At 35.9% G+C, this 21696-nt stretch overlaps 1 protein-coding gene across 1 annotated transcript in view; it reads right to left on the bottom strand.

The window, feature by feature from the left end:
* The window catches only part of ULK4 (unc-51 like kinase 4), a 536768-nt gene that overhangs the window by 346523 nt on the left and 168549 nt on the right, over nt 1-21696 (bottom strand). The window contains exons 23-27 of the mRNA XM_081284376.1: nt 16149-16282; nt 14567-14688; nt 14341-14397; nt 9072-9123; nt 8881-8975 (exon numbers count right to left, since the gene is read on the bottom strand). Of these exons, the coding sequence (XP_081140502.1) occupies nt 8881-8975; nt 9072-9123; nt 14341-14397; nt 14567-14688; nt 16149-16282 (460 nt within the window). The remainder of the gene's footprint in view (nt 1-8880; nt 8976-9071; nt 9124-14340; nt 14398-14566; nt 14689-16148; nt 16283-21696) is intronic.

Here is a 21696-nt window from a genome sequence, read left to right as displayed (position 1 = left end):
GAAGTGAAACTACTGAATTAATAAGTCATAGTATATACACATGATCAGCTTCTTCCAAACAGTTTTCCAAGCTGATTGTACCAATTTATACTCTGACCACCAGTTTCTGAGAGTTATGTTTTTTCTACATCCCCATCAATACTATGAACTCAAATAATAAGCTTAAATGACTCAATATTAACCTCCACCCTTTAGTTTTAAAAAAATTAATGCTATATAATAAGGTTTAGCTTGGTTTTTAATGTCAAATAGAACTGCATCTTAGGCAAATTATATCATTAGACTTTTCCAATAAAGAAGCCTTTATTTCTTTGCTATTTAATGTTTTTTGAAAGCACTGTAAGTGGAAACAAATTCTATGTACAAATAAAATTCCTATAGTTTACTGACTACTCTGTAGGCCAGACTAGTGACTTCCAACTCTGAGACACTAAATGGTCTAGAAATTCAGAAAAATCTCAGTTAAGACACTTGTGCTCAGGAAGAGTTAAATGCATTCAGCCACTTCCATATAATACAGTATTGATCAGGAACCTTGAAGACAGTGTGTGCTCAAATTTCAAACAATGTTAGGCTCCTTGGGGTGTGGATCTTCATATATTCCAGTCATGCTCAAAAAGAGATAATTAGAAGATGTCCCATGAGTTATGGCATTAAAAAATATTTTTATGAGGCTGTAAATTGTAATGATAACTTTTTATCATACTAGAGGTTGCAGTTTCAATAATTAGTATGCTTGCATTTCATGAGTAGAAAATAAACTAATTAAATTTCTATTTAAATGCAATTCAGATATTTATAAACACTGGATCTTAACAAATTAGCCATGAGGTTACTGTTCATTAAGCAAAGGAATCAATAGCAACATCTCAGCAAATAATGTCTCAATCGTAGACTTAAAATTCATTGCTGTGAAAATCACCACGTCAAACAGGGTTTCTAGGTATGATGGGTGTGGTTACTTGGATTAACACTCACTGCAGACAATGAAGAGTGCCAGATAAAATATAAAAAACCAAACTCCTAAAAATAGTTAAGGTGTCAAAAACAGTGGGGGAATTTTCAGGCCAATTTCTGGACAAAAGCTTAAGCAGAGCCTAGCCAGATGGTGCCAGGAGGTAGTTGCCAACACTACCAACACAGGGCTGCCGTGGGGTCAGTTCCTCCCAGGATAGGAGCTTTTTGAGTGGGTACCTGCTGAGAGAGGACTCAGCTCTCAAAATGAGGGACCAACCTCTGAACACACTCGTGCTCCAGAACAAAAGTGTGTCCTAGGGAATCATGGTCTCAGACCTGGACTCTCAGGAATTTGTATACTCAGATAACCTGAGTGTGAGGCAAGGTCCCAACTGGTAGAACACTTAGATGGCTGGCGGAAGGAAACTCTCTGGAGGAATGAATGCCCACACTAGGTTTCAGGGAATGCCCACAAATGGATGTCAAGGACAATGAGCAGCAAGGAGTGAACCATCAAACCACCATATAAATATAATGATTTGGGCATAAACAAGATGTAACAGACACCACAGACTACAGAAGAATTTTGCTATCTTATTCCATGGGAATTATCAGACATGCTGTATAGGAAACCTACATTTTTAAAGTGTAAATAAATAAATCACAAAGAGAATATCTATAGGGAACAGGAAATTATAAAAAGCAGTAAACATTCGAAAAGAAAAAAAGACAAGCAGAATTTCTAGAAATGACAGAACTGCAAGTGAAAAATAACCAAAATTAAAATCTGAATGGCTATACTTGAACACAGAAAGAGAACCAATAAAGTCATTTAGAATATACCACTGAAAGAGAGGATGAAATACGCAGAAAGACAGAAACTTAGAAAATAGAGAATGTTTAACGTACACATGATCTAAATTGCTGAAAATGGAACAAAAGAGGGAATAAGCTGACTTAATGGCAGAGAACTTTCCAGACTGATGAAAAAGGACAATCCACAGAGTCTGAAGGCACAGAAAATCTCAGAATAAATTTTTAAAAGAAATTCACATTTAGTTACAACACAGTCAATCTACAGAACACCAAAGATACCTCCCACCAAAAGAAGAGTTTTAGAATGAGACCAAGGAGACAAAGATTCCTTCAGAAAAAAAGCCTGAAGACTACAGCTGATCCTCTCCAACAACAGTCCAAATCAGAAGATTATAAAGTAGTATCTGTGCAATGCTTAACAATTATGGCAAAAATAACTGCAAACTCAGAAAAAAATATCCCTCAAGAAATAATGACTTCATCAGACAGTTTGGCAGCAACTCACCTAAGGTTTAAAAAAAATGGTAAAGGGTATATTTCAGTCAAAAAAAGACAAAGTGAGAATGAACAACAAAGGAAGTAGCAAGAATAAATGAGCTTCCTATTAAAGTGGCGATGTTAAGGTTTGTTGAGAGTGTTTGAAACAAACTTGGAAATGCAACAATAACATAAGTATCATGAGGGAACTAAATGGAGGTAAATAGGTTGAGCTGTATTAATTAAGGAAAATAAGTTTCAAGTTTTAATAAGTTCACATACATGATATTAATTTTAGGGTAAGAGGTAAAATAACAGTGTATAAATACCACCTTACATGGGGGGCGGGAAACATAAATAGGACTAGAAAGTAGAGGTGGGACAAAAGAAAACATTTATGGCAAAAGTGTGAAAGAAGACAATAGAATTAATCCAAATATATTAATAATCACACCATGTAAATGGAGTATATGCTCAGTTATAAGTCAACATTTATACGAATTAACTTTTTAAAAATTATATATAATGTATATAGATATAAAAATAAAGAAATGCTGGAAGTAAAATGACACAGGAATTATCAAACAAATATTAACCAAAAGAAAGCTTGTATGTTTATATTAGGATGGGACAAAATAGACTTATGACAAAATACATCAGTAGAGATCAAGGAAGTCATTTGCAACTATAAAAGATGACATAATTGCATATTTGTATACAATTAATGTGGCTTCAAAATATATAAAACAAAATCTTTCACAACTATAAGAAATAATAGTAATGAGATTTATACACACTTCTCTTAAAAGTTTATAATATAAGCAGATCAACATATTAGTAAGGAGAGTGTTAGAGTTTGCATCTGGAATATTCTCTAGTTGATATTCTCTAGCTTTGGTCTCTAGTTGATGGTGCTATTAGAAGGTGGTGGAAATTGTAGGAGGTGGGGTCACTGGGGATGTGCCTTAAAGGGTATATTTCATCCTAGACCCTTCCTCCCTTGTGCCCTCTCTGCTTTCTGGCTGTGTGAGGTGAGGAGCTTTCCTCCACTGTACCCTCTGTCAGGAAGTTTCTGTCCCATCTCAGCCTCACAGCAATGGAGCCAGCTGACCACACACTGAAACCTCTGAAACTAGGAGTTGAATCTTTCCTTATCTAAGTTGTTTCAGATATTTTATCCACAGTGACAACAATCTGAAAACACAGAGAGGAAGGATTTAAACAAGATAATCAATAAATATAACCTAATAGCCATATATTGAATATTGCACTGAATACCTGTAAAGTACCCATTCTTCTCATACAAAATATCTACAAAAAAATAGGATGGGCTATAACGTCTTTAAAAATACAAACAAATTGAAACCACAGAGTATATTTCCAAACTTCAAAATAATTAAGATAGAAATCAATATAGAAATAACTATAAAGCACCCATATACTTGGAAATTTTAAAATAAGTATATTTTATATGCAAACCCACCATGAGTCAAGGAAAAAAAATTTTTTAGAAAATATCTTAACCAAAAGATGACAAAAATTCTATATCAAAGCTTATGAGATGCTGCAAGAACAGTATTTAAAAAGAAACCATCTTTTGGTGACATGATATGTACATCATTACCCTAAGTACATGTATGAAGGCACGAATGGTGTGAATATGTTTTGTGTACAACCAGAGATATAAAAATTTTTGCTCTATATGTGTAACATGAATTGTACTGCATTCTGCTGTCATATATAACAAATTAGAAGAAAAAATAAATAAAAAGAATATTTAACAAGAAGATAGCTATTATAGAATTACAAAATAAAAAAGAAATGGGGCTGTGGGGTGCTGGGGTTGTAGGTCAGTGGTGGAGAACTTGGCTAGCATGTGTGAGGCACTGCATTCAATTCTCAGCACTGCATTAAATAAATAAATAAATAAAAAGGTTAAAGGTCCCTTGACAACTAAAAACATTTTTTAAAAAATTATGAGTGGGAGAAGGAAGTGGTTTGTGCTAATTAGTTATGAAAATCTGTCTAGTATGTTGAGAAGCAAAGAGTTTGGAACTGTAACTGAAGAAAAATGAGAGTTGTGGAGGAGGGGAGAATTTGAGCATGCTGTAACTTTAACTAGAGAATGGACTCTTGAGCCAGGCTCTATCACTGACTGCAAGTGATCGATTTCCTTACCCTTAAGCAGTCCCTGCCTTAATTTAATATAGTGGCTTGGAAATAACAAGCACTCCATAAATAATGCCTACAGTTGATATTTTAATCAATAAAATTTTATTATATTCATCCAAAAAAACTATCTTTAATGCAATTGAAAACAAATAATCTAAATATTTATCAGGAAAATAATGAATAAAAGACCTAAAGAAATAAGGATTATTAGAGCAGAAATAGAAACATAAGAGGAGACTGGCAAAACTGAAAAGTGGCTCTTGGATAAAGTTAATAAAGCTAACAAAACTCTAGTTAGCTTGTTCAGGGAAAAAAATATATATATATTAAAAAACACGTGATACTAGATCACACTGCCACTAAAGGCAGGAAGAAAATATGAATCTCTTCATGCCAATAAACTTTTAAAACCATATTAAAAAACAGAGAAACAAAATTAAATAGAGGGGCTAGAGTTGTGGCTCAGTGGTAGAGCACTTGCCTGGCATGTGAGAGGCCCTGGTTTCGATCCTCAGTGCCGCATATAAATGAATAAATAAAATAAAAGGTCCATTGACAATTTAAAAATACTTTAAAAAACTAAATAGAGAAAAAAAATTGCATTAAGAGAAAACTATTCTATAAAGATGACCCTCTTCTTCCCTTAAAACAAATGTCTTAATAGCTTCACAGGAAAATGCTAGCAATATTAGAGAATGAAACAATTCCCACTCTTAAAGGATATAAAAAGAGGGGACACACCCCTATTTTTTATCATAATTATTAGCACATATTAATCGTACAATAAAATGAGTTTCATGGTGACAGTTTCACACACATAACATCCTCCGATTGTATTCATTCCACTGCCCTCTCTTATTCCTCATCCCAGTCTCCCAAGTCCCTTCCCTTCCGCTGCCATGTCTATTTTTTAATATTTTTTAAATTATAATTGTTGGTGGATCTTTAGTTTATTTATTTATATGTGGTGCTAAGAATCAAACCCAGTGCCTCACACATACGAGGCAAGCGCACTACCACTGAGCCACAACCTCAGCCCTGTCATGTCCCTTTTTCCCCCCCTTACAAAACCTGACAAAAGCAATAATCTTCAGAGGTCTAGTATGATATTAGTATAATTATCATCAGGGGACAGAAAGTATAAAGGATTTCATGATAAAAGGACAACTCAAGAGAATACTTGGATGAATACTTCACTAACGTTTATCCAAATGGTCACTAAATATGTTAAAAGGCTTCATTAAGTCCTGAAAAAAAATTAAAGCTATGGTGAAATAATACTATACAGATCTGTTAAAAAGTCTGAAATAACCAGCGTTAGGCAGGATGACAAGCACCAGGTACTATGCTGCTGAAAGTGAATGACCACCCATAGGGAGAACTGAGTTCACATGTACCCCATAACCACTGAGTATGTATCCTAGAAATAACATGTGCGTAAGTACACCAAAATACATAACAATATTCACGAAATACCATGGATAAGTTCCCAAAACTAGAAGAAACATAATGCCTATCCAGAGTAGCAAGGATATTTTAACATGTTTGTATACACACATTCATACTATGGAACTATACTATACACCAATCAAAAATTTAACCTGAAACCACAGGAAATTGTTACTCCTACTTCTCAAAACCACACCTGAAATCTTTGTGAAATAGCAATGGGACTGTTCAAGAACCAAGATCAATAATCATTAATCTCCAAAACTGTTACCATGGCCAAGTTCCTTAAGCAACATATTACTTCTCCCAGCCCCACTGGTCTGCTCTCATCTTCTAGAAGGCTGCTCTAGCCCAGCTGAATCATCAACCAAGTTACTAGTCCTTGGGCACAGCTCCTCCTGAGTATTTTTATACTTGCTACTGCCTCTGCCTAGAAACTTCTTCCCCCAGATTTATCACTTGTCTATCCAAACATCCATTATTGAAGAGAAAAATAACTACTTATAAAAATCACTTAACTCACCCACTTACACTTTCATGTTTCCTTCATAGGACATCCTACCACTTGGTGTATTAAAATTTATTTGAATATTTATCATCTCTCTCTCTACTTATAGGTTCTATAGGGATTACTACTTTGTTTCATTTCTATCCTTGCCCTGTGCCTGAAGTAGTCCTTAGTAAGGAAAGGCAATCAATTAATACTGAAGGATCACTCAGAGCAGTTAGATATTAAATGTGAATATAATAAAATTTGATCCTCAGCTTTAACTTAAATCACACCCCCCAAAAAGAGAGTTAAAAAAATTCATTGAACTTTATATGTTTCATATTTGCCATGATTCCACACTTCCTTCCTAGAGCTAAAATAAGAAGTAAAATGGAGAGTAAAGATTACAGCCAGGTGCCATGGTGCATGCCTGTAATCCCAGTGCTCAGGAGGCTGAGGCAGAAGGAACAGGAGTTCAAAGTCAGCCTCAGAAATTTAGTGAGGCTCTGTGTCAAAACACAAAATAAAAAGGGCTGGGATGCAACTCGGTGGTTAAGCACCCTTGGTTTCAATCCCCAGTACAAAAAAAAAAAAAAAAAAAATTACGGTGCTGGCATTTACTGATGATCTTTTAACAACTTTCTCTAACACAGTGAGTTCAAACACATCAAAACAAGCCTTAAAATCAGATACAGAAACACTTGATACTTCAAATCATCACCACCCTTGACCTCACTGTAACCACCACTAAAGTACATACTATCTTGTTAAAATGTTAAGGAAAATTCTTTAATATGCAAAAGGATAAAATTTTAAGAAAAAATGTTGAATTAAAAACTATAAAAGAAAGAACAAACTTCATGAAGGAGTTGTGATAAACTTACTGAACATAAGAAACACACACACTGTTCACTTTGCCCGGTGCAGTGGCGCAGCCCTATAATCCCAGTGGCTCAGGAGGCTGTGGCAGGAGGATCACTAGTACAAAGCCAGCTTCAGCAAAAGCGAGGCCCTAAGCAACTCAGTGAGACCCTGTCTCTAAATAAAATACAAAATAGGGCTGGGGATGTGGCTTGGTCATCGAGTGCCCGAGTTCAATCCCCAGTACCAAACACACACACACACACACACACACACACACACACACACAGTTCACTTTTGAAGCCTGGAAAGTTAGTGGTATTACCATATTCACATTACAATATTTGAAGAGTTAAAACATTCTTCTAAATACTATTTGATAATAACTGTATGAAAATCAGCAACTAAAATTCCAAAATAACATTCTTCCACTGATTTTAACAATAATTCCTAATTAAGAAAGCAAAATACAGACTCCTTTTCTAGCATTCTAAGCTACATTTTTAAAATCTTGATTTTCAATATGCATATACTATAAGCCCAAATCAGAAATGAACTAATTCTAAGATGTCACAAGCCAAGGAAGGCACTGTTTAAATGAAGCATTCAATGCAAAAAGGGAGGGCTGGGATTGGGGGGGATATGAAAGGATAATGTGAGGAAATAAATTCCAGAATTAAGTCCTATAATGCCATCTATATGACTATGAAGGGGTCAAAAAATGTTTCTTTATAATTTCTTCAGTACAATTCTAATTTCTAAGTTCAGTACTTTCATTCATCCTCATTACAGGCAGTCCCTAACTTAAGTGACTGTTCTCTAAAATTTTGCCTATTGGGTTTTTTCAATTTGAGAAATATTTTCAAATCAAAACCTTTGCTGGCTTTTGCCCAGCAAAACCAGGGTATACTCTATTATCCAAAAGCAGTCACTAGGGTTTGGGTCCCTGTACAAATCACCAGTGCTGCAGTGGGAGGAGCAGGAGTGGGGGACAGGAAGGGGAGGATGAGACCGTGTCTCTGTTCCAAGGCAGCTTCCAAGAACAGCCACTCCCTGAAACAACTGCTATTGCTGCTTGCACGGCACACTAGCTGGCTAGTCTTCCCAGGGTGCTTTTCTGATAAATGGCAGAGGAAGCCTTCCTTCCCTCTGCTCATGTCAGCAGCACCCAGCTCTCCTGAGGATTTCCCTAAGGATAAAGGGGTTCTCAAATGGGAGCAATTTTGCCACTGAGAGGACGTAGGTCAGGATTTAGAGACATTTGTGGTGGTCACATCGGAGGATCCATGGAGTGAAAGCTACTGCCCCGAGTGAGCAGAGGCTGCTAAACATCCTACAATGCACAGGGTGGTTCCACAACAAACTGTCCATCCCAAAATGCCCAAGTGCCCAGGTTGAGAAACCCTCTTGCAAAGGTTTATATTTGGTTACAACAAATAATCAGGCAAGGAGGAAGAAGAGGCTGGAATAAAGATGTAACCAGAAGAGCATGAAAGTCAACAACAAAAGGAACAGATTTCCTAGACCCATCCTGCTTTTCGAGATGGTTACTTCATACGAGGAACCCATCTGAGCTAAGAATATGGAAAGCAGGTCCCTTTATACAGAATTACCAAGGAAATGAAAAAGAGCTTTTTTCAAAAGTCGAAAAAACTGACCGTAGAGCGATAATCTTTCAACAAAACAGGATATTGAATTATTGCTTCAAAAGCCGACAACGTGACCTTGATAAATTCTTCTGATGCTGTCAGCCCTAGGAACACATTTAATCATTATTAGTAAAGGTGTTTACTTTCTAAATCTCAATATCGAAATGCCTCAAACATTGTCTGTTGCATGGTCTACTCACCTATGGCTCCATCTATGTTAGTTTCTCCCGAGTCGATTGATTTAATATGACTCTGAAAAATAGAAAATAAAAATTTTTAATAAATGTAAATTTAAAAATAACTTTGAAAAAAAATTTAGGTAGTTAATATTCCTCCTAAAACTGTATCTACCATTTTTAATGAAACAACTCTTAAAAAACATTAAATACACTCTACATATTATGAACACTATAATCATAGTTTTAAAAAATGACTTTAATACTAAAAGTTATAAACTATATTTTTTTAAAGAAATTTTTTAGTTGAAGATGGACACAATACCTTTATTTATTTTATGTGGTGCTGAGGATTTAACCTAGTGCCTCAGATGTACTGGGCAAATGCTCTACCACTGAGCTTCAACCCCAGCCCATAATTATTTTTAAATACACAAATCATCATCCATGAGATTTAATGCTGGAATACATTCATTAGCAACTGAAAAGGTAAGAATGATCCAACTGATCCATAATGATTTCCAGCAACATGCCACACTTACTCTCAGTACCTGGGATATTAGAAAGAATGACACCCCATTCCTTGCAAGAGCTCTTCCAGCCCACCTGCCTGGTTCTCCCCCACTCTCCCAACTGATATCATTCATGTTTTTAAACATTTTTCTGCATATTCACATATCCCTAAATAGTGTATTGTTAGTTTGGGCATTTAATCAAATTGCATCCCTTTGATACAAATGGAAAAGTATGTAGCCATTAAAATGCTCAGAAAAAGAATATTTTTAAAAAAAATATGGATAAGTATTAAAATACTTATGTTAAATTCAAAAAGTAGAATAGAAACACACACACACACAAACTGTGTGTATATACACAGTCTCAATCACATATGTCATAGGTATAATTTCTTCTATAAACAAATGCATACATATGAATAAAATATTAAGGACACAACATATTAACAGTGGTTATTTCTGGGTGTGGAGTTGTGATTTTATTTTTTTCATATTTCACTATAATCTTCCACATTTTCTCTAACAAGGCTGCACTTTATATTTTAAATGAATAAGCATAAATTACTCTTAAAACAAGAAAAAAAATCTTAAAGATGTATTTACTTTCCAGGTTATAAAGAAAATCACAATCTAGAAAATGAAAACTGAAAATTCCAGATATTCTGAATTCTCCTTTTCTATCTATGAATAAACAAAGAAAAAACAGACTAAAATATAAATTTTAAAAGGGCGATAATTATAAGCTTTTCATAATAATAATCTGGCTAAAATAGTTTCAAGAAATTCCAAAATGGGACATTACTTTTGTAAATAAATATGAATTTGATGCTAAAGAAAATATTTTGAGGTACCTTTGGCTACAATAAACCTACTTAATGGTCTAAGTCTTACTGCAGATGACAGGCACATAGCATTGTCAATGCCATGATCCTTCTCATGTAATCACTTTGAAAGAATATGTAGATAATATACAGATGCTGGGGACATGAACACTAATTTTCCAGAAGGAGGTCACAGAAAGGACAGGCATCAGTTTCTTTCAGAACCCGAGATGGGAGGTGTGCTGCCACTTTTCCTTTTCTGTACTCTTGGGATTTTCTAAGCACACATTTCTTTTTCTTTTTCTTTTTTCGGTGTCAATGAGGGTTATCAACATGATGATATTATGGGTTTCTTATAACTTCTTTATACTTCCCCTATTTAATTAAAAGTATTCCTACTGGATATTTCATTAATTTACCAATTTTAATTTTTTTTAATATACTTCTTCATTCTTAGTGTAACAGAACATAATGAGGTAAGAGAATGGGTTAGGAGGCATTGGAGATTCAAGGAGAGAAGATATGAACAGTCATCAAGGTGAGCGTCAAAGTATATAAACTAAGAAAATAAACTAGATGTACAAGTCTGAGGGAGAGCTCAATTAAGACAAACAGTCATGTATTCAGGGTGAGAATAATGCAAGCAGTATTACCGCTTTTAAAAATATAAGAGGGCTGAAGCTGTGGCTCAGTGGTAGAGTGCTTGCCTGGGTTCGATCCTCAGCACCACATAAAAATAAATAAATAAAGGTGTGTGTCTATCTACAACTAAAAAAATTTAAAACAAAATAAAATTAAAAAATAAAAATAAAAGAGTGTTCCATCTTTGCTTTACCTACAACAGAAGCCAAAAGCTACCAAACTAACATTCACAGATAATAAAAAATCTACAGAGGTCACAAAGTGTGTCCTTTTTTGATAGAAATACATAATTAACACATAATGTACTTTTATAAATTGATAAGGCCAGAACTGAAGAAAATACAACAAAATCCTATTCTTTAGCTCGTTAATCAAGCGTGTTTTCAAAAGAACCAAGAAATTCAATGAACATTAGGTTAATATACATGGTGAGTTCCCTATTTTCTGTCATTATCTCCCATTTCCAAGCCCAGTTCAACGGAGGCCCAAAACAAGTATGGTATGCACACTCCTCCCAGCAGCTCACCAAAAATCTGACTACTAAAACTTGAAGAAGCAGCCAGTTATGATAACTGTTCACTTCTACCAATAAGAAGTGAAAACAGCAATTAACCGCTAAGTAGTACTCTTTAGCCGAGAGTCTTTGAAAGTTGATATTGGTTTAAGAGTACCCTCCTAAACCATTTCCAAACAGTAGTCTATCTAAAATATAAGAAGACCAAAACCTTGTTTCACTTGAGGGTGGGGGGCAGTCTACAAAATGCAAATTTCTATAGTCATATTTCCATATACTAGTATAGAATTTTTCTGCCAAAAAAAATGAAAATAAAACAAAACCCAAAGATAAATGCCTTCAGGTCAAACAGGCAATCTGTGCTCTGGTGCCTTTATGCAAACTGAACCCAGCGTGGGAAGCACAATTCCAATGCCTTCTCTATCTTGCTCCTTACGACCCTTGAAACAGTGGACATCACATGGACATTGATGGCTTGTTCCACGCCCACTTCATTCAGGCCAGCATCTCCTGCAGAGCTGCTTCAATGGAAGCAGCTTGGCAACACCTTGTTGCTGTTGGACACAGCTCTTAAGGTACACTACGAATGAAGACCTCAAATTAAGGCACATTTTTAAAATATAAAATGATAACATACCTGCTACATGGTAACTACCACTTTTATTTTTAAAAATATTAAAAATATTTTTTGTCTCCAGATGGACTAATAAGGCCTTCAAAGTACAATGCTATGGATGATGGATGCAAACATGAATGGACTACCTCCTCATGTCACCAGCCCCAAAGAAACACTGTGATATGGAAAGCTTCAAGCCACTGGGCTGAGTACTGGGTTACAAAACATTTACAGTTGTATACCCTTCCCATGCCCCCTTCCCAATTTTAAGATATGTTTAGGAATTCTTTGCTTAATCAAAATTATAAAAGAATTATTTTAAGGCAGAAAACTCCAGAGGTTTTACTTCTAGTAGGGTGTCTGATGAGTTGCCCTGTCTTATGACATGGATAGGGGATTATCACTTGAGTAACAGTTTTGATGACTTCTTGAAATATTATGAATTAAGTCACAGAAGCAATGTCCAACTCTCAAGAGTTCATAATAAGTTCACAAGAAGTGTAAGAAAAAATAAATCCAGGTCCTGAATTTCCATCAATAACTTACTCTCTGTAGTAGTATTTCATCAATGCCATCAACACTGAGTATAAGAAAGGTGAAAATACAGGGAAAGCTAACAAGATACAATAAGAAAAACAATTTTAAAAATTCTGGAACTAGCCATGATTCAAACAAGGAAAATGACCTGAACAGAGCCAAAAGACCCATCTCCATTTCATTTCCCTAAATTCCCTTTATTTGGGTGAGATTACAATGGGAGGGGGAGGGAATAGTGCTAAAATTTTTTTCTCAAAATCACGATGAGATGTTTGAACAAGGAAAGTTATTTTCCAGGTTCTAAATGTGAGTACTAAGACGACCCTACAGAATACTCAAGAGTACTCCCACACCTCCCTTCCTCAAGGTGGCCAACTCCCTTTTCTTTGGACACGGTATTGCAAGGAACAGGTATAATACCTGAAAGCCTATAAAGACTTTTAAGTTAGACTCTTGTTAATTCCTTGAGAACGTACGGTGGGCAGAAAAAAAGAACTAAAGGAAGAAGAAAGAACACAGGATAATTGTACCTGAACAAACATGATGCCAAAATAAGCTACAAAGAATAAAACTACTCTTGACAGTGATGTGCTGGTGCAACAGGATTATAAATACTTAGAATTATAATCGTGCTAATATGGTACCCATATTCTACTTAAGAGCCAATAAAAAGCAAGTTAAAGATAGTGGTCTACAGATGACAACTGTAATTAATAATTTGTAAATTCATCAGTGAACTACCAAAACCACATACTTTGTAGAATTTGGGCTTCAAGGGACTACAATGATAAAGATTTGAAATTGAACACAAAAGGACCTCTACTGCATTGCCAGAACCCACTGTTTCCTGTCAGTAATATCCATTCAACACTTGTACTTAAAAACATCATACTTCACCATATGATGAACCTTTAGAAAATCATATTCTCACTTGTGGGTGGCAGTAATTTCTTTATTCCAAAATAACCATAAAGCTGAGATGCCTACTTCATTTTAACTAGATCCTTCTGTGGCATTTTGAAAATCTCAGTTCAGTTTATTACAAGTATCAAAGTCAGACTGGAGATGCTATCTGACAAGTACCTTGGCTTTTCCTTTGTGTACAGCTTTCTCATTTTATTCAACAATACACACTGTAACTACAACAGACAAGGGAAAAGATAACTCAAAACTATATCCTAAACAAAAAGATAGTACAATGATTTAGTTTTCATTTCTACCTATGTCATGACATCAAAATTAAAGAAAAAACTAAGCTGAGTTTAACTCGGAGAAATGCCAACACAATTGGACAATGTAAGCCTACATGAATAACAATGAGTACATATTCTTAGCATTCCATGTTCACCATTTTATTTTAAATTTGTTCATGATGTTTAATACCAAAATCAATGAAAGTATTTCTGAGGACTAACTTACCCTATTTGGGGTGATCTCTGAACAAAATACATTATCAGGAGTGAATGTATTTTTCTCCAAATGTCAAATTTTATTACAGTCAACAGATTAAAAATATAAAAAGGTCACTTCCCTGAAGACAAATAAATGCCACAAGAATTTTTAAATTACCTCATATTGACATCAAATTCCACAAACAGAAGGATAAGACATTTTGAGTAAGAACATGAAAAACTTAAGTGCTACTCACAAGAATAGTTCCATAACTGAAAAGAAACTCTTCTGTTACAACTTGAGGTCGAAATACCTGTGTGTGATGAGAGTTTCCACAGATTAAATCCCGAAAACCATGAACAGATTTTGTTCAAGAAAGACACAAATAAAAATGGTTTTTCTGAATTGATGTTTCTCAGCTTCAGTTTACAAAGAAGTGAGACAATTTATATTATCTTTTCCCTAAAATGATGGTACAGTACCTGAGAAGTGACGAGGTGAAGTACTACAGGCATCAGGGGGAGGCACATCTTCAGCTGTTTTGCTTGAACTGTGGATGGGTGTTTACGACCAGAGACATTAGCCAAGGCGTTGAGAATGTCACCTGTGAAGCATCCCAGAGCAGGCGCAGAGGTTAAAGGATCACACGTGGAGGTGCCCATGGTCATTGCTAGATTACTAATTAATTTCCAAATAATGGGTCTAAATGGTATGAGCTGTGTTCTTTTTATTCACAGGTACTGAGTTTAGAAGACACCATGGCCACTGGAGACGAATGTAATATTCTGCATAAAAGCTATCAGTTAACTCAATCTCTCATCTAGAATTAAAAATAGAATTTACAAATAATTATTACACACTGGTTTTAGAAAATCTTTTTGTATTTTCCAAAGTTCATCTATATTGCTTATTTCTCTTATAAACAGGAATAATTACCTTAAATTTTTAAATGAACAGATAGTGGATCATGACTTTTAAAAACCAAAGGATATAGAAGTAAAAAGAGATCAGTTCCCACAACCTCCCTGAACTCAGCTACCAACTGGGGGGGGGGGGGGGGACCTCTCCTGATGTTTTAGTAAAGAGCAAAAAGTTATTATCAGTTGATCATGAAAATATTTTCATTATTTTGAAGTTCTGAATTTCTATTTCTTAAGTATACTTTATCGAAACAGTTTGAAGCAAACTATATTTTAAACACTTTTGGCTAATAGCTACATCTGCTGGAAAAGCATGCAAAGGGATTTAAACTACACGTACATTTTCCTTATTTAAACTTCTTCAAATAAAAAAGTGATTTAATTGTAATAAACATTCTTTACAAATCATTATCAGATATTTTTACCTCTTTAAGGATAGTTTTTCAAACCAAAGACATCTTCAAACATTGAACCTTAAACCAATACTGTCAAAATTCTTTAATATTAAATTTTGACATTTCAGTTTTTTAAATTCTATATATGTTCAAGTTCTTTTATCAATTTTAATTTATGCCTCTAATCTTTTTTTAGGGGTTGGAGGGGTAAGCAGGGATTCAACCCAGGAGCACTTTACCACTGAGTCACATCCCCAGCCCTTTTTAAATATTTTATTTAGAGACAATTCTCACTAAATTGCTTAGGGTCTTGCTAAATTGCTGAGGCTGGCTTTGAGTGATCCTCCTGCCTCAGCCTCCTGAGTAGATAGGACTATAGGCATGCCACTGTGCTCAGCTATGGCTCTAATCTTAAGAGAAAATTATTTTCTTCAGATTTAGGCAGGGATAACTTTTGAGAAATTACCTGAAATAATCACAGAAGTCCAATTTAAAGCAATTAACATGTTTCCTTCTGTTTATTTCTAAAATTCCCAGATTACCTTAGATAATACCTCAATATAACATTTAGCCTGCTCACATCTCAAAAATATCACTAATGCCAAATAATTAAAGACAGATAAATCTTGAAACTACATTTAAGGAGAGTGTCGTTGCACTCTCCTGTAAAAACAGACAAGACAGTGCCTAAAAGCTAAGTCACAGAAAGGTAAGCAGCAAGAGGGCCTAAGGTCAAGACTACAATTTACAGAGGATTGTTGGCAGTTCCTGCACCATGTGACGGATGAGAAGATCCAGGCATCTAGAGAGGTATTCCCCACTGCCTTGCTGCTCCTTGCCTGGAGTGGTCTTTCTGCTGTCCCTCTCGATGTACATCACCAGCCTACAAATGGGAAAGGGCACAGATCACCTCTCATGATAAGACATTTACCAACATCTGTCCCAAAACGCAGCCAAGGCAAGGGTTTCCAGAGGACCTGGTCCCAATCATGTGGACATTTAGATTCACCAATTTTTCAAGCAGAGACAATAGTGATAGTCAATTTCTGCCTTAGAAAGTTCAAAATGTTTATGCAGAAAGAATATCGGGCAACTTTCAATCTGTCTCCTAGAGTATTACAAAAGAATGCCTTGATTTTATTTGCCTTTGGTCAATGGAAGAAAACATTATTCTCCAGATGATAAATGAAAGGCAAACAAAGATGTCTGCACATAAGAGCTTTTTGTGTTCCAAAGATTCCAAACATAACCACAAGTTGACCTGCACTTTTGGTGATCATCAGCATTAAATTTGATTGGAACCCCAGGCAATTCATATGAATTCCTATTCTTTTAGTGAACTGTATGCATAAATGCAAAAAAAAAAGGTTTCATTTTACACTGGGTTATATAGATAGCAGGTACTGTCTAAACATCTGGATTGTACATGTCTACTAGTTTTATAATATCTTTTAACCACAGCAAACCACATCAGTATCTGAATGAAATATTTCCAACTCAGAACTAGAAAACACAATGGACCATGTGTCAGACCGGGCCTGATGCAAACTTCAATGGATCATTTCAGCTTTTATTCAGAAACAGAACTACATCTACAGGAATGGATCCCCTTTTCTGGTGGAAAACGAGCCACTGAACAAAGGAGGGGACTGGGCTTTTATAGGTTGTAGGTGATTTAGTGAGCATGTCAGTCTGGGCACTCAGGAATTTGAGTTTGGGGGCTGGGGGCCCATGGCCAGCACCTGGAGAAGAGTTACCTTAGAAGAGATTAGTGTTTCCTAGAGGCTATCACTTTAGGTTTGATGAAACAATTTCTTCCTGCCTGCATCCAGTATCTGAAAGGGATTTACCTTGAGAAAGATGAAACCTATCAATATCTGGCTTTTTTTTTTTCAGCCCATTTTCCCAGGCCTCACTATTTTGGCAATTTTCATGTTCCATATCCAATAAATCATGATTTAGATGTGGTAACCCCCCCCCCGAAAGCTCACATGTGAGACAATCCAAGGTGTGGAGGAGAAATGATTGGATTATAGCCTTAGCCTAATCGGAGAGTTGGTCTCTGATGGGATTAACTGAAGTGGTAGGGTGTGGCTTTGGTATATATATTTGTATCTGGCAAGTGGAGTCTGTCTTTTGATCACATGACATGAGCTGCTTCCCTCCACCACCCTCTCCCACCATGATGTTCAGCCTCACCTCCAGCCCTGAGAAATGGAACCAGGCTTCTATGGACTAAGACCTTTGAAAACACAATGGACCTCAAACTTTTCCTCCTCTATAGTTGTTCTGGTAGTCATAGCAGCGAAAAAGCTAAAACAGACCATGACCTTAAATATTTAGGATGCTGTTGCTGGTTGAGGCCCTCCCCACTTTTTCTCAAATGAGTTTGATGAACTCAGTCATTTTCACAAGTTCCCATTCCCCGCAACTCTCTAAATGATGAGTTCATGGATTTCATCATGGAAAAAGTCCCTTTGCAACAACTTCCCAGTCATCCATCTCTCCATTTCTGTTTTCTTACGCATCCCACTCAACTTTTGCTTCTCAATTCCCACTATAAACTGGAAAGAGGTGGTTTTGTACATAATACAGATACATAGACATACTGATATCTTGACACAGAATTCATGTGATTGTCAATAGATTTATCCATGCATTTGCCTTTGTTTATTACTATTTATAACCCCATAAGTGAACACACAGGAAGTTAGTCTAGATTCTGCATCAGTTCGCATCCTCTGTTCTAGTCACTGATTATAGATAGCTCTTGCCACACTCTAACAAATGTAAGGCACTGGTTAAAATATGAGAGAATATTGATGCATCACTAGGAAGGTATCAGTAGTACTTGAAAATAGCAGCATAAAACTTTCTGATAATGAATAACCATAGAGGAGCAAGACCTCATTCCCTTTTATGATAAATGGACTATAAAAACATCAGTCATGTAAGTTGTCATGTACTGAATGGAGCTGTCTTGGAGTTCCTAGTCCTGAAGAATCATCATGGATCATAGCTTCTAAGAGAATGGCAGTAACTCCAAAAACCTTTTAATTAGTTGGGACCTGTTCCATCAGCCCAACCAAGGAGAAGGACAGCCCTACTTCTTCTTGTTTTGCTTCCCAAAATGGGTTGCTTGACATCTCTCTGCTAAGCTTTGCCATGGTCAGATTTGGACAGATTTTCCAAAATTAAAGATGGCACTTAAGTGTATCACTTTTCAAGATAGGTTTTTGCAGAACCCCCCCTGACTGTATCTGGTCTCGTTTCTACTTGCTAAAATCAAGCACTTCCACTGTGACCATTCATTCCTCAACTTCCTGGGAACTTTTATAAATTTAATCTGACATTTCTTCTCAATTCATTAGCCCTTGCTTTTCTTCACTTTCTTCATGATTGGAACTACAGATTAGTCAGTTGTTCATGAATATAATGAAATATCTGAGACAAGCTACTTATGAAGAATAGGGTATTTAAAGCTCACAGTTTTGGAGATTTAAGGGCTCAAATCATCTGTAGATGGTCTTCCTGCTGGCAGTCATGAGGCACCACACAGCATCCATCATGCATCAAGAGACAGAAAGCTCTCGTGTATGTGTCTGTGTGTGTGTGTATGTGTGGTCTCTCCCTCTTCATATAAAACATCAGGACTCAACCATGGGAGCTCAACCCTAATAAATTAATCTAATTCTAATCAGTTCCCAAAGGACCCACTTTTAAACGCTGTGATCAGATTAAGTTTTCTCTTCTAATGCCTCACAATAGGAATTATTAACACATGAAACCTTGGAAAACACCAAAACTATATCCAAACCATAGCCAATTATCTCCCACAATCTATTATTTGACTACACTCTTGCTGCTCTTTATTTTCTTTGTACCCATAAAGCCACATGAACTCTGGATGCATCCAACCATCTATTTTCTACAGAGAAGTAAACTAATGGAGTAAATGTATTCAACTATAAATGCGTTAACTCCACTGTTGAATGACCCAAATGGTATCAATGATTCAAGTGGTCACCTTGGTCATCTTATTCCCAAAGTCTATTTTCAATATTTTCTTCTTTTCAAACCACCAACCTTCCATGTTATATGAGATTGAGTGTTGTGCCTCCAAAGTACGAACACACAAAGAAAACATACAGAAACCCTTCCTTTCACAACAATGGATCTATCCCTTCTTCCATCTATGCTAACCCTTTCATGGTTTTCTAGCAACTGCCCTTCTGTCTCATCTTCTGCCAAGTGTCTTAAAAGGAAAACCTATAAATACTACCTCCACTCTTCTAGATATTTGTTCCTCAATCCTGCTCTATCTGGTTTTCACTCCCATCACTCTCTAAGGTCACCTCAAATCCAATAGGCATCAGTCTGCCTTTACTTGTCGTGACAAGTCAATGTTATTGAATACTGTTCTCATGCCTCCTGTTTCTCTATCCATCATGACATCATACTTTCCTAGTTTTCTTCTCCAGCTTCTTTGGTTGTTCCTTCACACTGTGTGTGCTCCTAAATCTTCAAGTTTATTTTAAAAAATGACTTCTAGGCCATTACTTTCCTCTTTCTATCCTTTTGACCCAAGCCATCCACTTTAATTACCTGCCATATTAACAGACACCTTCCAATTCATATCTGGAGCTAAAACCTAAGCCAATATATTCAACTACTGACATGATATCTGCTTTTGTTTGCCTCAACTACACTTCAAATACTATGCAACCAAAATAAACATCATTATCTCACCAAACCTGGTTGTCTTACAGCTATGGTATCCTACTCTAGACTATTGTTCTTTAGCCTATAAAGGAAACCAGAAACCCAGCAAGTCAATCTTGAAATGTTCTTCAAACCCTTAGATTCTCCACTCTCTAGCCAAGTGCAATCTACCATATTCCCTTGTCCTAGACTACCACAATAGCCATCCAGGTAGGTTATCTGCTTGTTTCTGTCAATCTAGCCCCTACACACACTACATCTAATCTATTCTCATCCATCCAGCAACTCCCCTATTATAAACCCTTCTATGGCATCTCATTATTCTTAACATGACAGCTCTCAAAACTCCTTATTACCTACAAGGCCTACAAAATCTGGCCCCCAACTACCTCTCCACTTCATCATGCTTTTTCTATCCTTCAATCACAATGTCCTTCTTTTAGTTTCTTAAACTCAGTACTTCCCACAGAAACAGGCTATTACCTTAACTTAGATGGCTCTTCTCTCCACTTCTTGCTAATACATTTGCATCTATATGCCATAATTCCCTACAATTTTCACTCATTTCCCTAAATAAAATCCTTATATATCATTATATCATGGAAGAGAATGCATTAAAGTCTTACCCAACTATAGATTTCTAATACATATTTTTTGATTACTTGATGACACTCATCATCCTTGTAAACTTTAAAGGACTAAATCTGATTCCGATAATCACATCTTTCCCCTTCTGGGCACAGTTTCTGACACGAATTAAGTACTCAATAAATATTAGATGAATAGGTAAATACAGCTGTTGAAATGGCCTTACGGTTTTCTCTGTCAATAGCAATTGCTTGGTCTTTATTATTCCCTAGGCCCTTTTCTTAATTCTAATATTTGATGTATGTTTGCTTAAAATTTATACTACTGGATTATATAAAAGGTTAAAAAACAAACAAATGAATCTGCATAGAAAAAAAAATTCCAGGAGAAATATCAGAAGGCTCATAAATTGGGGGAATGTTTTACATTTCATATCACAAAAGTTTAATGTATATATACACACACACATCTCTCAATTAGAAAAAGACTAAAGGCAAGAAAAATAAAATGCACACAGAATTTTAAAAGGAAATATACCCAGAATACAAATGACTCGAGCAAAAATATATTCCACTCTTCTCATGAGAGAACTATACATTAAAATGACATCTTTTGGGGCTGGGGATGTGGCTCAAGCAGTAGCGCGCTCGCCTGGCATGCGTGTGGCCCGGGTTCGATCCTCAGCACCACATACAAAACAAAGATGTTGTGTCCGCCGATAACTAAAAAAGAAATATTCTCTCTCTCCCCCTCTTTAAAAAAATAAAATAAAATTTGCTTTCTAAAAAAAATAAAATAAAATGACATCTTTTCTTTCATATACACTCACAACTCGGGAAGTTTGATAACAGACTCCCATGGAAACTCTGAGGTACTAATACTCTAGTAATTCATTATTGGAAACAAGCAGGTACAAATCCCACAGGGAGTATTGTAGTCTAGACTCTGAACATCCCACAAAGGCCCAGGAGTTGAGTACATACACTA

This window comes from Spermophilus citellus (genome assembly GCF_964194105.1).
Source record: "Spermophilus citellus genome assembly, chromosome: 3".
Lineage (NCBI taxonomy): Eukaryota > Metazoa > Chordata > Mammalia > Rodentia > Sciuridae > Spermophilus > Spermophilus citellus.
Note: the sequence above shows the minus strand (reverse complement) of the source record. Positions and strands in the feature narration are given on the sequence as shown.